This window comes from Oncorhynchus kisutch, linkage group LG1 (assembly GCF_002021735.2).
Source record: "Oncorhynchus kisutch isolate 150728-3 linkage group LG1, Okis_V2, whole genome shotgun sequence".
NCBI lineage: Eukaryota > Metazoa > Chordata > Actinopteri > Salmoniformes > Salmonidae > Oncorhynchus > Oncorhynchus kisutch.
In genome coordinates, this window is record NC_034174.2 from 64,435,113 (window position 1) to 64,452,441 (window position 17,329).

The window sequence follows — 17,329 nt, forward strand, 5'->3', positions numbered from 1 at the left end:
CTGGTCATGAGTTACGGTGGAGAAGAGAGTTTTTCTATGAATCAATTGGAGGCTGTGGATGATTAGGTAGTCATGGTAGTAAGAACAATGCTTATTAAGTCCTCTCCTATCATGACTAGAGAGGACCTGTATGTTGCTAGGAGTTCAAGTAAGTACCAACAGGCCTCTGGATGAGATATGTGTTGACATTACCTGTTGTACCATGAGGAGGTTACATAGCCACATAGGTGATGCATTATTGATCTGCTGCCAAATGCTGTTCTCTTGTCCCTGACACTGCTAAGTCAGATAGGTAGGCAGGTGTGTGTGTGTGTGTGTGTGTGTGTGTGTGTGTGTGTGTGTGTGTGTGTGTGTGTGTGTGTGTGTGTGTGTGTGTGTGTGTGTGTGTGTGTGTGTGTGTGTGTGTGTGTGTGTGTGGGTGTGTGTGTGTGTGCGTGTGTGTGTGTGTGCGCACGTGTGTGTGTGCGCACATGTGTGTGTGTGTGTGTGTGTTCCCTTTTCATTCACCGGTACTTCTCACCTTACTGTACAGCTTGGAATGTTGATGTAGGTGCACATGTGTGTTTGTGTCTTTGTTATCACCATGGGAACCTGGCCAAATGAGTCCCTGACTGTCACCAGCGCTGGCTAGAGTGTCAAGCTGGGTGACAAGAGACTGGTCGCCATGGTGAAATGTCACCATCCTGTCAACACAGCACACAGGGGAGCACACACACTGCTAAATACCACTGGAGTTATTCCTCTGCAGATACAGTAGGAGGTGGGAGATGTAGAATATACTACAGGGCTTAATCATTCAATTACAAACAACATCTGGAAGTTTCCACGATATTGAGAATTCTTCCCGCCAACACTGTAAGACTCCGAGCAGTCATTGGATTTGCATAAATGTACAATAAAACAAAGTTATAACCACATCTGATGATACAGTACAGGATGATATATCGGCAAGAGACCCGGAATACATTACCATGTGGAATTTAAAAAAGGATGCCTTCTTTTTGAAGCTCCCACTGGTGCCCTTTTGATAAAGAGCATTGCTCTGAGCATCAACTAGCGAACAGGCAAGTCCGTTAATCATTGATAAATGACATTTACATCTCATTATTGAATTAGCAGAGTGAAACAGAGGGACTCGCAAACCCAGTACCTCTGGGTACCTGTAGGCAAGAGGTCCAGTGTGCTATTTCAATCTTCTGCACCATAGGAGAGAAGGGGAGGGAAGATAAATAGCCTAGCCTGGTCCCAGATCTGTTTTTGCTCTTGCGAATTAAATTGCTCATTGTCAATGGGTGACAAGGAGTTGACATGATAGCACAAACAGATCTGGGACCAGGCTACTTCTCTTAGACTGGCGCTCTAAGAGAAGAGAATAGAGAACTGAGTAGAATTGACAAACTCATAGGAAAGGCTGCACAGTCTTGGAAGAGGGCGCCGAAGAACATGGTTGACGTTTTACATTCTCCCAACCAATTGGGCTATTTTGTTCATTTTTATTGTGTATATAATGTTACTGCTACCGTCTCTTATGACCGAAAACAACTTCTGGATATCAGAACAGCGATTACTCACCGCGGACTGGAATAAACTTTTTGCTTTAAAGAGTCAGATGAGAAGGATATCCTGCTTTCACTGGAACAGGCCCAGATCCACACCACTAGGCAGGGTAGCCTAGTGGTTAGAGCGTTGGACTAGTAACCGGAAGGTTGCAAGTTCAAATCCCCGAGCTGACAAGGTACAAATCTGTCATTCTGCCCCTGAACAGGCAGTTAACCCACTGTTCCTAGGCTGTCATTGAAAATAAGAATTTGTTCTTAACTGACTTGCCTAGTTAAATAAAGGTTAAATAAAATAAAAATTTACGTGAAGAAAAGACACAGGAAAAGGGGCCGCAGATCGGGCTGCCTTCTGAGAATCTGTAGGCAAGCAAGTAAACTGATATTGTTCTTTTTGTGCAATCATTGGAAAATAAAATAGATGACCTACAATTAAGATTATCCTACCAACAGGACATCAAAAACTGTAACATCTTATGTTTCACTGAGACTTGGCTGAACAACGATATGAACGATATAGAGCTAGTGGGATTTTCCATGCATTGTCAGAACAGAGACGCTACCTCTGGTAAGACGAGGGGTGGGTGGTGTGTCTATTTGTCAATAACAGCTGGTGCGCGATGTCTAATATTAAAGAAGTCTCGCGGTATTGCTCACCTGAGGTAGAGTACCTTATGATAAGCTGTAGACCACACTATCTACCAAGAGAGTTCTCATCTATATTATTCGTAGCCATCTATTTACCACCACAGAACGAAGCTGGCACTAAGACCGCTCTCAACCAACTCTATAAGGCCATAAGCAAAGAAGAAAATGCTCACCCAGAAGCGGCGCTCCTAGTGGCCAGGGACTTTAATGCAGGCAAACTTAAATTAGTTTACCAAATTTTTACCAGCATGACACATGTGCAGCCAGAGAAAAATAAATCCTAGACCGCCTTTACTCCACACACAGAGATGCATACAAAGCTCTCCCCACCCTCCAATTGGAAAATCTAACCATAGTTATATCCTCCTGATTTCTGCTTACAAGCAAAAACTAAAACAGGAAGTACCAGTGACTTGGAAGTGGTCAGACACCACGGCTGCTACACTACAGGAGTGTTTTGCTCGCACAGACTGGAATATTTTCCGTGATTCATCCAATGGCATTGAGGAGTACACCACCTCAGTCATCGGCTTCATCAATAAGTGTATCGACGACGTCGTCCCCACAGTGACTGTACGTACATATCCCAACCAGAAGCCATTGATTACAGGCATCATCCGGATCAAGCTAAAGGCTAGAGCTGCCGCTTTCAAGGACCGGGAGACTACTCCGGATGCTTATAAGAAATCCCGCTATGCCTTCAAACAAGCAAAGTGTCAATACAGGATTAAGATTGAATCCTACTACACCGGCTCTAACGCTCATTGGATGTTAGAGGGCGTGAAAACTATTACGGATTACACAGGGAAACCTAAATGCGAGCTGGCCAGTGACGTGAGCCTACCAGACAAGCTAAATGCCTTTTATGCTCGCTTCGAGGCAAGAAACACTGAAGCATGCACGAGAGCACCAGCTGTTTTGGATGACTGTGTGATAGCGCTCTCGGTAGCCAATGTGAACAAAACCTTTAAACGGGTCAACATTCACAAATCCGCTGGACCAGATGGATTACCAGGATGTGTACTCAAAGCATGTGCGGACTGTCAAGTGTCTTCACTGACATTTTCAACCTCTCCCTAACCGAGTCTATAATACCTACATGTTTCAAGCAGACCACCATAGTCCCTGTGCCCAAGTAAATGAAGGTAACCTGCCTAAATGATTACCGCCCCGTGGCACTCACGTCAGTAGCCATGAAGTGCTTTGAAAGGCTGGTCATGGTTCACATCAACAGCATCCTCCCAGACACACTAGACCCACTCCAATTCTCATACCGCCCCAACAGATCCATAGATGACGCAATCTCAATCACACTCCACACTGCCCTTTCTCACCTGGACAAAAGGAACACCTGTGTGAGAATGCTGGTCATTGACTATAGCTCAGCGTTCAACACCATAGTGCCCAAGAAGCTCATCACTAAGCTAAGGACTCTGGGACTAAACACCTTCTTCTGCAACTGGATCCTGAACTTCTTCACGGGCCGCCCCCAGGTGGTAAGAGTAGGCAACAACATGTCTGCCACACTGATCCTTAACACTGGGACCCCTCAGGGGTGTGTACTCTCCTGTATTCCATGTTCACCCAAGACTGCTGACGACACAACAGTGGTAGGCCTGATCACCGACAAAGATGAGATGGCCTATAGGGAGGAGGTCAGAGAACTGGCAGTGTGGTGCCAGGACAACAACCTCTCCCTCAATATGAGCAAGACAAAGGAATTGATCATGGACTACGGGAAAAGACGCGCCGACGCGCTGTAGAGGAGCCGGTCGAGAGTTTCAAGTTCCTTGGTGTCCACATCACCAACAAACTATCATGGTCCAAATGTACCAAGGCAGTCGTGAAGAGGGCATGACAAAACCATTTTCACCTCAGAAGACTGAAAAGATTTGTCATGGGTCCCCAGATCCTCAAAAGGCTCTACAGCTGCACCATCAAGAGCATCCTGACCGGTTGCATCAACGCCTGGCATGGCAACTGCTCGGCATCTGACCGTAAGGTGCTACAGAGGGTAGTGCGTATGGCCCAGTACATCACTGGGGCCAAGCTTCCTGCCATCCAGGACCTATACAATAGGCTGTGTCAGAGGAATGCCCCTAAAATTGTCAGAGACTCCAGTCACCCAAGTTATAGACTGTTTTCTCTGCTACCGCACAGCAAGCTGTACCAGAGCGCCAAGTCTAGGACCAAAAGGCTCCTCAACAGCTTCTACTCCCAAGCCATAAGACTGCTGAACAATTAATAAAATCGCCACCTGACTATTTACATTGACCCCCCTCCCTTTTGTACTTTTGTTCTGCTACTCTCTGTTAATTATCTATGCATAGTCACTTCACCCCCATCTACATGTACTAATTACCTCTACTAGCCTGTACCCCCGCACACTGACTCGGTACCGGTGCCCCCTATATATAACCTCATTATTGTTATTCTTATTGAGTTACTTTAATTTATAACTTTTTATTTGAGTCTACTTGGTAAATATTTTCTTAACTCTTCTTGAACTGCACTGTTGGGTTAAGAGATTGTAAGTAAGCCTTTCACGGTAGACCTCCACAAGTCTGGTTCATCCTTGGGAGCAATTTCCAAACGCCTGGAGGTACCACGTTCATCTGTACAAACAATAGTACGCAAGTATAAACACCATGGGACCACGCAGCTGTCATACTCAGGAAGGAGACACGTTCTGTCTCCTAGAGATGAACTTACTTTGGTGTGAAAAGTGCAAATCAATCCCAGAACAACAGCAAAGGACCTTGTGAAGATGCTGGAGGAAACAGGTACAAAAGTATCTATATTCACAGTAAAACGAGATCTATATCAACATAACTTGAAAAGCTGCTCAGCAAGGAAGAAGCCACTGCTCCAAAACCGCCATAAAAAGCCAGACTACAGTTTGCAACTGCACATGGGGACAAAGATTGTACTTTTTGGAGAAATGTCCTCTGGTCTGATGAAACAAAAATATAACTGTTTGGCAATAATGAACATCGTTATGTTTGGAGGAAAAAGGGGGAGGCTTGCAAGCCGAAGAACACCATCCCAAACGTGAAGCACGGGGGTGGCAGCAACATGTTGTGGGGGTGCTTTGCTGCAGGAGGGAAACTTCACAAAATAGATGGCATCATGAGGGAGGAAAATTATGTGGATATATTGAAGCAACATCTCAAGACATCAGTCAGGAAGTTAAAGCTTGGTCGCAAATGGGTCTTCCAAATGGACAATGACCCCAAGCATACTTCCAAAGTTGTGGCAAAATGGCTTAAGGACAACAAAGTGAAGGTATTGGAGTGGCCATCACAAAACCTTAACCTCAATCCTATAGAAAATGTGTGGGCAGAACTGAGAAAGTATGTGCGAGCAAGGAGGCCTACAAACCTGACTCGGTTACACCAGCTCTGTCAGGAGTAATGGACCAAAATTCACCCAACTTATTGTGGGAAGCTTGTGGAAGGCTACCCAAAATGTTTGACCCAAGTTAAACAATTTAAAGGCAATGCTACCAAATACTAATTGAGTGTATAGTAACTTCTGACCCACTGGGAATATGATGAAAGAAATAAAAGCTGAAATAAATAATTCTCTCTACTATTATTCTTACATTTCACATTCTTAAAATAAAGTGGTGATCCTAACTGACCTAAGACAGGGACTTTTTACTTGGATTAAATGTCAGGAATTGTGAAAAACTGAGTTTAAATGTATTTGGCAAAGGTGTATGTAAACTTCCGACTTCAACTGTACACTCTTGGTAGATATATTCCAGACACATTCAAATACATAAAACCTACAGTATATGGTCACACATTAAAAGACAGGTCACCCCCCTGAAACAAGTGTAGGTAATTATCACTTTATTGATAGTCATTGATAGTTCATTTCCACAGGTCTGCAAAGGTACACGTCTGTAGTAGGCTGTGCAAACATGCTAAAACAGCACAAAACCACTCCCACTCCCCCAGTCAACAAATGTATATAATCTCAGTCATACACAGTATTCCAAATACATGTACAGATAATCATTTTGTTTTCTATATTTAGAAAAATATAAAGTCCAAGCTTTAAAACTGACTGACAGAAAAAGAAAATCACAACAAGAAGTCCCAGATGTAGTATATGATGTCTACATATGCTTAAGTGCGTGTGTGTGTGTTTTTGTGTGTGTGTGTGTTCACGAGAGACTGTCAGGGAGGAAAACTCTGCAGATGGAGGGTACGAGCTTATAGCTGAAGGGAGAAAAAAGATTATGTAGCCATTTTGTGAATTATGGGTGACAAGGGTTTAATAAACAACCTGTCGGGGTGACTCAGGCCTAACACAAATACTCCTCCATCCCGAGCTACTCGGAGGAACAGAGGAGCCTGCCCTCTAACGGGGTTGTACTCAAGATCTGACGTCAAATGTTTTGCTAACAGTGTGAGACTGGTGCGTGTATTGTACTGTAGGTGTAATGGGAGAGAGCATTTATTATATACAACGACTTCTACAGTAATCCACCTCATTTCCTCTCATCTACAGCCACTTGTCTCTTGCTGAATGAGTTTGTCATGTTGTGTTAGCTCGACTTCCTGTGTCAGTTAATTATCAGCCATGTAAGCCTACTGTATATCCTTCATCTCGTAACATTACTGCTGGCCTCCAAAGGAACAACAAAGGAGAAGGCAGTAGAATATGAGTAGAATTATATTATTAGCCAAGTAGCCATGGAAGCAAAGCAGATAGAGGGATGATTTCTCTCAGAATTTGGCCAGAGGAAAGAAAGGATGAGAGAGTAGGGGAGATATTTGATGAATGACCAGAAGAGGAAGAGCGGAGCCCCATTACTTCCTCATTAATGGTAAATGACAAAGCCGAGAGGGACCAGAGCGCAGGAGTTACCATCAGAGACACAGAGGAGATTGGATCTAAAGTGACATTCAAAATCCATTTGTAGTGTATTCAGGGAAAAGTCGGGAGCAGGGCTCCAACTTGTGTCATCGTATTGTACATGCCAACCCAACATGGTTTAAACTGTACCAAAGTGTCTAGACCTCTTGGTAGGGTTGTAGAGTGCTTAGTATATTAGATTTGGTCGATATGAATATTTTTTCTTACCTCAGTGGTTCAGAGGTAAAAGATATACTGATGCTACTTCAAAGGGTCCGTTGTATTTCCAGAGACCTCCGGAGTCAGTTTCTTAATGAGGAAATGTAAACCAAGTAAATGCTCTGTAAATATTAGCATACGGGTGGTCAAAGTCGGCAGAGCAGTGTATGTGTGTGAGTGTGTATGTGTGTGAGTGTGTGTGTGTGTGTGTGTGTGTGTGTGTGTGTGTGTGTGTGTGTGTGTGTGTGTGTGTGTGTGTGTGTGTGTGTGTGTGCTCGTGCGTGCATGCATGCTTATAAAGAGGAGATGATACTCTAACAGTGGTCTGTCAGCCTGTGGCTCTATCCCATCACTTTGAAACTGTTTAAAATAGCCAATTGCCGTATGGACAGGGTGTTAGCAGATGGGTGTGTTTGCATAGTGCATGAGATGGGCATGGAAAGATACAGGGTGTATTTGGGAATCCAAAGTGGCATACTTTCAGTGAGCAACAAAACTCCCTAAAATGGAGCCCTTAGTTCCCTTGAAAACATTGAAGATTTACAATACTACAATGAGTGTTGAATGAGGGCAGAAGAGAATACACACACTCACTTACTGTACGCTATACAGACAACATCCCAGGAGCTATACAGACAACACCTCAGGGGCTATACAGTAAAGTACACACAATGAGTCAGTAGGGAGAGGGGAACGACTCCCCCAAAAGTTGAACACAACAAGATATTCTATGAACAGTCTCAGCCCTAAAAATCACCTTCCTCCATCCCTGTTCCTTTCATTTTTTCTTGGACAGGGGCATTACAGAGACCAAACCTCCCTTCAGGATCCGTACAGACCGTCACAGCCCTGCCCTCCCCTGCTATCGCCCCTCACACTGCCGAGCTGGAGAGCTGCACCCAGCCAACCTCTGTGTAGGCGCCCGTCACATGCCAGTACACCGCCCCCATCAGTTTGGTCCACACCATTTGCACTTCTGCCGTGAAGAACTCTGGGAAGTCCTCCGAGAACACCTCCAGCATTACACCACACAGGATCTGAGAGGTGGAGAAAGGGAGGAAGTGAGATAAACACTGAGGAAAAAAGTGAGAGGAAGAGGATGGCAAGATGTAAGTCAAAATAAAAATTGGTAGATGAAGAAAGAGAGAGGAGTTAAAATGGAGGAGAGCAATCTCATCTAAAAAAAAACACCCTCAAAGCCTTTCCAGTTGGCCTCAACTTGAAACAGAGAGCAACGCAACTTCCGTCCTCTCCACTCGAAACCTTTCAGAGGGTCATTGGGGACCATTAACACAAATAAGCCACGCCCTCACCTTAAAGTACATAGGCTCCACCTTGTGTTTGACAGCATGCGCCTTGCCCACCAGAGCCAGAACAGAGGACACTTTCTCTGGGTCGTGGAGGTTCTCCACCACCGTGTTGATGGCGCTCATCACCCGGCGGGCGTGGTGCCTCAGCTGGACACTGCGCTCCATCTCCTCTGGGTCATCCATGTCCTGAAACTGGCTGAAGTACTGCTTGGCCGATGGGAAGTTCACAAAGAACCTGGAGGACAGAAGAGCAATAACATTCTTACTCTGTGACTTTCCTGGAACTTCTAGTGACAAGGTGTATCTATGGCTCTGGGTAGAAGTTAGTGTACTCATAATATCATACTACCCACAGAACGACCGTGCAAATCAAACAATATCAGGGGAAGTCCAAGAAACTTGGGGGCAAAAGAGCCAGGGTTAGAGTTTGTACAGAGCCATGGTGGTACAAGCACAGGCTACGTGGATATCATCCATGCTGGTTTCAGTTGTTCCAGGACAATGATATTCTAGTAAGACAATAACACTCTTATTTGAATGTCCTCATCACCCACACAGAGCAAAGCAGAAGATATCAACATGCCTACAGGCAATCAAATGATGTCAGTGCACAAATGAAGGATGAATAATATGTCAGTTAATACCCTCGGCAAAAGTCACTGGAATGACTGGAATCGGTACTAGTGGGGAATATGTACGCTTCATAACATTTGATCGAAGCGTTCAAGCGTGACTGAATCTGGTCATTGAATGGGACGCCCTGTGGCCATAAAGTCACGCGAGTTAATAAAACATTTCCAGAGACATTATCGCTCATTGTAATGTGTGACCTAGAGCTAATGAAAACTACACAAAGTTTTCAAAGTGCACAATGTGCCTCAAGTTGTAATCAGCCTCGTTAACATAGCCTCATTTGCACCTAGGTGATTGGGTTTACTTATCACTTGTCACGACTTGGGCTTACAACTCAAGTCTCTTTGACGTCCTGCGAGTGGAATGTTTACGTCCTGCGAGTGGAGTGTTTATGTCCTGTGAGTGGATTGTTTACGTCCTGCGAGTGGAGTGTGCTTGTCATGACTTCTCGCGTCTACTTGGAGCCTTGGAGAATCTACTCCGGGTGCCAACAACACGCAACGCGGGGTGATTGACAGGCGGAAGCGGTAAAGTGGTGCTGATGAGGCGAGGAGCATTAAGATATTTACGTTTCTTTGAGTGTAATTAGAGGCAGGTCCTGCTGGGGACCGGAGGAGCGAGACGGGTGGCAGTCGATGTTCCTCTCGGAGCAATTCACCCGCGGTGACTGTGCGTAGGAGGTTTCCTCTGCCTGAATGCTTTGGCATTGATTATGAGCCACATAACAATACCTGCCATACACAGCGATGAAAGATGAAAAAAAAAAAAAAACTCAATGTCCTGTGACTGCTTTGTCATCTACAAAAGTGACAGTAGATACCAGCCTTCTATGTCACAAAGTGCTTTTGTCAAGTCCTTCCCTCCCTAGTCACAGATACTCTATATCCTGCAGAACTACACACTATTCCTGAATGGAAAATAATGGAACTTCAAAAGGAAGAGCACCTCTCTGAGGATTACTGGACTTCGCACAGAGGGTACTATGACTGATGTGTGTGCCGTCTATGGGCTATTTGAACTGCACGTTATTATTTAGGGCCATACAGTAAAGCCCATTTCTACAACCACCCTATGAGATGTAAGTGAGAGAATGGGAATCGCCCAGCTCTGTTATGATTGAAGGTCTACAGTTTTTACGTCCCCACCGCTGAGACTGACCACGTCGGGGCACCTCAATTAGCGGCTGCGTATTTTTGCCGACAAGACTATAATGAAGTTTCCACAAGCTTACAAAGCGGTGCATTGCTTGTACAGGGAGATATGTGGGGGATATTTTTAGATTTTTGACTCTGCTCTCACCCTTTCTGGTGAAAGCACAGCATGCTGTATATATAAACAAATGAATAATTGAAACACACACACACACATACACTCTCATCTTGTTTCACCCCTGACCCAATTTGACTCGTGTAGTTGCTTTACACCAGTGCGGCTGACTAGGTACGAGGGTTTAGTTATTCAGCGTTGGTTAGGTTTGGCCCCTGGCAGCAGCGCTACACTACACTACACTGCATCCCCGCAGATCCTGTGACATGCTATGCTATGCTATGCTATGCTACGCTAAAGAGGCGCCTGCTTGCCCATAGCTGTCCCCAAGCCAAGCTCTCCCAGCTGTCGCTGCTTCACTTTGTCTTTGAAACAACAGGGGACACTAGCGTGTTGTTCCTTGCAGATAAACATGAAAGTCCCTTAGAGCTTTGTGAGGAAAGGACTTTTTCTCTTAGAAGTCAGAAATGACTTTTTTCGTATACCGTGCCAATCCTCTTCAGGGACCCGTTTATAGGTACAAGAGTACTGTGCAATATACTGTTAAATATACAAACGGTGTATATCCACTTTTATATCTGCATGTATATTTCTACATCTCTATAATGCAAGACTGTTAAAACATTTGCCCTGAAAGCCTAACACAACCAGAACCAGAGAGTGAGAGTGGAGTGTCTGGAGTGTCAAAGATGCTCTCACACTGAATTCCCCCAACCTGTCGCTGCATTTCAATGAAGTCATCAAAGCAGCACCATTAGTGGTTTGTTAGTCACATTCTAATTAGTCTTGAAGGGTTCTTTTCGGGAAGGCAACATGCTTCGAGTACTGAGAAAAACGACCTTGACAAACCTGTGCGAGCATTAGACACAGAGAGGTGGTTTCTCTTCATGGTCATTCAAAGCACCTCCGTGGAATCAAATCAAGTCACATCTCCTCGGTCATCAAGATGGACCACTTTGGAGATGTATCCATCATGCTAGTATCAGAAGCATCCAGTCACAGCCCAATACGATTGCTCGATGTTTGGCGATTTCATTGAGCTGCCATTTGTACAGTACACGAAATGGCCGGAGGTGGTCTCCTCATTGGTGAAATTGCATTTGTGCGCATTGATGATGACATTAGCCCAGGCTATTGTCACTGTCTATTCTTTCCGACCATCCAAGCAGAAGGATACAAATGCAAATAGCTACGCGATCACATGGCGAACCATGGAAGTCAACCCGAAAAGTGGAAGGCTTTGACGCAGTATCCATCCACTCTTCAACGTGTTTTCAGGATAGCTATTAGACCATTATCCATTCCACACAGATGACCTGCTTACTCGGGCCATCTGCTTGTTAATAGGAGCAGGCCAATTAGTGGGTACAGAGGGATGTTAGGGAGTGTGACATACAGCACCAGTCAAAAGTCTGGACACACCTACTCATTCAAGGGTTTTTCTTTATTTGAACTATTTTCTACGTTGTAGAATAATAGTGAAGACATCCAAACTATGAAATAACACATATGGAATCATGTACTAACCCAAAAAAGTGTTCAACAAATCAAAATGTATACATGATTTGTGATTCTTCAAGGTAGCCACCCTTTGCCTTGATGACAACTTTGCACATGCTTGGCATTCTCGCAACCAGCTTCACCTGGAATGCTTTTCCAAAAGTCTTAAAGGAGTTCCCACATACTCTGCGGTCCAACTCATTCCAAATCATCTCAATTGGTCGAGGTTGGGTGATTGTGGAGACCAGGTCATCTGATGCAGCACTCCATCACACTCCTACTTGGTCAAATAGCCCTTACACAGCCTGGAGGTGTGTTACAACATTGTCCAGTTGAAAAACAAGTGATAGTCCCACTAAGCGCAAACCAGATGGGATGGCATATTGCTGCAGAATGCTGTGGTATTCATGTTGGTTAAGTGTGCCTTGAATTCTAAATAAATCACAGAAAGTGTCACCATGAAGGCCTGATTCACGCAGTCTCCTCTGAACAGTTGATGTTGAGATGTGTCTGTCACTTGAACTCTGTGAAGCATTTATTTGGGCTACAATTTCTGAGGCTGGTAACCCTAATTAACTTATCCTCTGCAGCAGAGGTAACTCTGTGTTTTTCTTTCCTGTAGTGGTCCTCATGAGAGCCAGTTTCATCATAGCGCTTGATGGTTTTTGCGACTGCACTTGAAGAAACTCTAAAAGTTCTTGACATTTTACACATTGACTGACCTTCATTTCTTCAAAGTAATGATTTACTGTTGTTTCTCTTTGCTCATTTGAGTTGTTCTTGCAATAATATGGACTTGGTCTTTTATCAAATAGGGCTATCTTCTGTATACCACCACTACATTGTCACAACACAGCTGATTGGCTCAAATGCATTAAGAAGGAAAGAAATTCCACAAATTAACTTTTAACAAGGCACACCTGTTAATTGAAATGCATTCCAGGTGACTACCCCATGAAGCTGGTTGAGAGAATGCCAAGAGTGTGCAAAGTTGTCATCAAGGCAAAGGGTGGCTACCTTGAAGTGGCTACCTTCAAATATAACATGTTTTTTTGGTTACTACATGATTCCATGTGTGTTATTATTATAGATGTCTTCACTATTATTCTACAATGTAGAAAATAATACAAATAAAGAAAAACCCTTTAATGAGGAGGTGTGTCTAAACTTTGACTGGTACTGTAGGTGCAGATGAGAAGCTTTGCACTCAGGAGGATCATCAGACCCAGCAGAGCATTCAAGCCTGGGCATGTCAAGAGAGCCTGTGATCTTGACGTCAAGGGACAGAGAGAAATGAAAGATAGAAAGAAGGAGACATAGTGAATAGAGAATGGGAGGGAGACTGAGGAAAGCGAGAGAAAGAAAGTGAGGGAGAGAGAGGAACAGATATGGAGAATGAGAGAGAGACAGTGAAGTGCCAAAGCTTGTTGCTGTTAACCACAGATAAGAATGTCACACACATGCACGTATGTACACACACACACGTAGAGAGAGAGAGAGAGAGAGAGAGAGAGAGAGGGAGACAACTCTATACACTCTCTGCCCTCAGAGCTTTCCCTAAGGGACTATCTTGTCGCTTCCACCCAAAATCAGAGCACATCACTGCCTTAGCGACGCCACGCTGTCCGTTTTAACGAGCCCTCTCGGCATTCCATGTGGAACACTGAGACAACATGGAGACAACACTGGGACAACACTGAGACAACACTGAGACAAAAGTCAAACGCATCCCAGCTCAGTCAGACAGCGACTCTTTCTTCAGATGCAGAGCCTCAGCATTAAGACCAACACAGACATACAAACAAAGTGACAGACAACTTGTAATATTAGAATTCAATAAAAAAAAAAGAATAAGCAGTCATCCAGGTGCCACAGAAAGGTACCTGCTAAACTGGTGCTTCAAGTCTAGAGTGACGATGTGACAGGTAAAAGATGTGAAATAAGTGTAAAGCACCAACTGAACAGCTAGAACAGGAATGTCTGCCTCAGACAGGAGGACATTTAAGCAGAAATGTGTGCTCTCCCTCAATTATAGTGTCTTACAAAAATAGTCAGTAGAATGAAGAGGGCTTCTGAGAAATGGCTTTTTAATGAGGATAGAAGTGAGTGAATGAGAGCAGAATTGTGTGTATGTGGTCTGTGCAGTGTGGACTCAATCTCCCTGCCTTTTCCAGAGCCTGCTGTGGGATTTCATAAAAATGTATGAGCCCCCTCCAATCTGCACAAATCTATGGAAACCACACATCCAGCCGTGCTCAGATGCAGTAAACATCAGTAGAAATCTGTGTCTATATGTTGGTCATATGTAGACCCCCCCCCCCCCCCCCCATGCCATCCGGTCCCACCAGCTACACAAACCTTATGAGGACCCCTGATACTCCACGTACCTTATGAGGACCCCTGATACTCCACGTACCTTATGAGGACCACCAGCCGCAACACTATGAGGACTCTAAGCCCCACGTACTTAATGAGGACCATCAACCCTATGTGTGCCTGAGGAGGACCTCCAGCCCCACCACAATGGTGACCAACAGCCCCATCACTGTGGAGACCAACAACCCCACCACTATGAGGACCCCCCCCCCCCCACCTGACCACATACCTTATGAGGACCGACACGCCCACGTCCTCGCAGTTCTCGTAGACGTGTACCCAGGTGTTCTGGATGATCTCCCGCTCGGCATCGGTCAGTGGCTCGGCCCGCTCCCCACGCTCCATCGTCTCTCCTCCTACGTCTCTTGGTGACTCCATCCGAGACGACCTCCGCCGCAGCAGCTCGGAGGTTCCCGGCAGCAGCGAGCGGGGGAGGTAGGGAGCAAGGGAGGGGGGGAGGGAGAGGGAGAGCTGTGAACCCACGGCGACGGAGACGGAGGGATGGAGGAGAGAGAGAGACGGAGCAGCCGTGAACGCTACCCACCCACCCCCCACCAAAACCACCACTCTCTTCCTTCGCTCTCCTCTCTTCCAAAACTTGTCCTCCACTGTTAATACCACTTCTTCTTTTTATTCCCCTCACTGTTTCTCTCTTTCTCCGTTTCTTTGTATCTTTCCTTCTCTAGTAGGGGAGCTGTCTTCCCTCTGAACTTCTGTGTTTGTGAGGACCTGATGGAATGACAGAGGGAGTGGGAGAGAGGGGTGGAGAGAAAAGAGAGGGGGTGGGGAGAGACAGAGAGAGGGGGTAGAATAGAGAGCATCTAGGATCTCTGTAATGTCCTCCCGCCTTCCTCTCACACACTTTCCTCTCTCTCCCTCCTTCCCCCCCTCTTTCTCTCTTTCATTTTGTCTACCTAATGTGCGCGCACACACACACACAAATGTATGCACACACATGCACGTGCGTGCACGCACATACACACACACACAGGTCCTAGATGATCTCTATTCTACCTCTTCTCTTTTCTCTCCACCCCTCTCTCCCACTCCCTCTGTCATTCCATCAGGTCCTCACAAACACAGAGGTTCAGAGAGAAGACAGTTCCCGTACCAGAGAAGGAAAGAAACAAAGAAACGGAGAAAGAGAGTGTGTGTGTGTGTGTGCGTGTGCGCTCGTGGTGGGGTTCTGTGTCGTCTCCTGAGAGAGCCTGTATAAAAAGGTGACAGAAAAAGCTATAGGAAGCCTCCGTCTCTCCACAGACTCTCACAGGACATTGTGCCTGACCATTTGACAGGTAAAGCAGATTGAAGAGAAAGAGTAAAAAAGAGAAGTTACCATTTGCATTCAGGCTATTGAGAAAGATATGAAAGGTCAAGAAATCTCCACTCAGAACTTTTTTGCCCAAACTTTTCTATGCCTGATAAGATGCTGCACATGAGAACGTCATTTTTAAAATTGTACTCCACTAAAATTGTAGACCCCCAGCCCCATCTCTGAGGACCCCCCCGCCCCCTGGTCCCACCAGCTACACAAACCTATGAGGACTCCCTGATATGGGAGGTTAAACATGAATTAAAATGATATGTCATAGAGTATTTACTTCTCGCTGATTCATAAAAAAACGTGATGAAACCATTCAAAAGTAAATTCAACAAAAGCCTTGGATCGCCTGGTTTGAAATTACACTTTTGATTTGTGCAGTGCAGACAGACCAACACAAGAAGATTGAAGAAACCTGCTACTGAAGGGGTCAATCTGCATTGAAGATATTGAGAATTCCACATTTGACATTCTCTCAGTGGCTCGCCACAGCCAGAGACGGTTAATAAACTGCTGGCTAGACAAAAGGGGGAGGGGGGGGGGGGGCTACGGTGACAGTTTTATTGTGCCATGGAGTCTATAGAAAAAGCCTGCCTGCCGTTGAGATAGAGCTGTCACAGCGTTTGAAAGGTGACAGATTTATGCACAAAGCCAAGTGTGGCACCCATCAACACTACACTGAATTGCACACTAATGTCTGTCAGACTTTCCACGTGCCACTTTGGCTGCTTTTACACAGGCAGCCCAATTATGATATTTTGCCCAATTATTAGCAAAAGCTCTGATCTGATTGGTCATAAAGATCAGAAGTAGGATGCCTGTGTAAATGCAGCCTTAGGGTGAGCAAATATAAATCTGTGAAATAGGGCTTTGTCAAAACCTATATGGACATAATTAAATTACCTCTGTCTCATATACATACAGAATACACTGTTCATAGCATAGTATGCGTATAAAGAATTTTCTACTGTGGGAATATAAAGTTATTGGACACTAACATCTACTGTAACACAAAGCATATTGCCAATTGGCAAAGGTTTGTTCAAAATCCCACTAGATTATGAAGACCAAGTCACAGACTACTCATACATGTACTGTATAAAGCATTTGTACTGTGCAAATGTAGCTTTTGCCAAGTTAGCGTCTATGATGATGGTGTATGATAATATGAATACTATCGCCTCTCTATCTCAGACCTTGCAGGAAGTAAGCAACATGTACACTGACGCTTCGAACACACCGATAGGCGTCATTGGGAAAAATAGTACGCAGCATCATCTGGATATGTGTCGCAACAAAAATTCAACATTCACCTTCTGCTACCATTTCTGTCAATCCGTCTACACATACAGTTTGACGAATACGTTCGATAAATCCAACGTACAGAACGCTCTGCAACGCAATGCTGAAAGGCAAACGCAGCGTTTCATTGGAAATTCGGGTGTACCAAAATGCAATGATGCTGTCGGTGTGATCGAAGCGTGAGTGTAAAAAAACATTAGGAAGGCATACTCTTCCCATGACATAGACTGACCAGGTGAAAGCTCTGATCCCTTATTGATGTCACCTGTTAAATCCACTTCAATCAGTGTAGATCAGGGGTCCCCAACCTTTTCTAGCATGAGAGCTCA

General features: G+C 44.9%; 1 protein-coding gene across 1 annotated transcript; it reads right to left on the minus strand.

Annotated features, from left to right (window-relative positions):
• Positions 1-6,044: 6,044 nt before the first annotated feature.
• On the minus strand, positions 6,045-15,922 carry LOC109875967 (cytoglobin-2). Its single transcript, XM_031829765.1, has 3 exons — positions 14,607-15,922; positions 8,606-8,837; positions 6,045-8,329 (listed from the first exon to the last, which is right to left on the minus strand). Exons 1-3 carry the CDS (start codon positions 14,753-14,755, stop codon positions 8,165-8,167), a joined length of 546 nt encoding a protein of 181 aa, XP_031685625.1. The 5' UTR covers positions 14,756-15,922; the 3' UTR covers positions 6,045-8,164.
• Between the last annotated feature and the right edge of the window lie 1,407 nt (positions 15,923-17,329).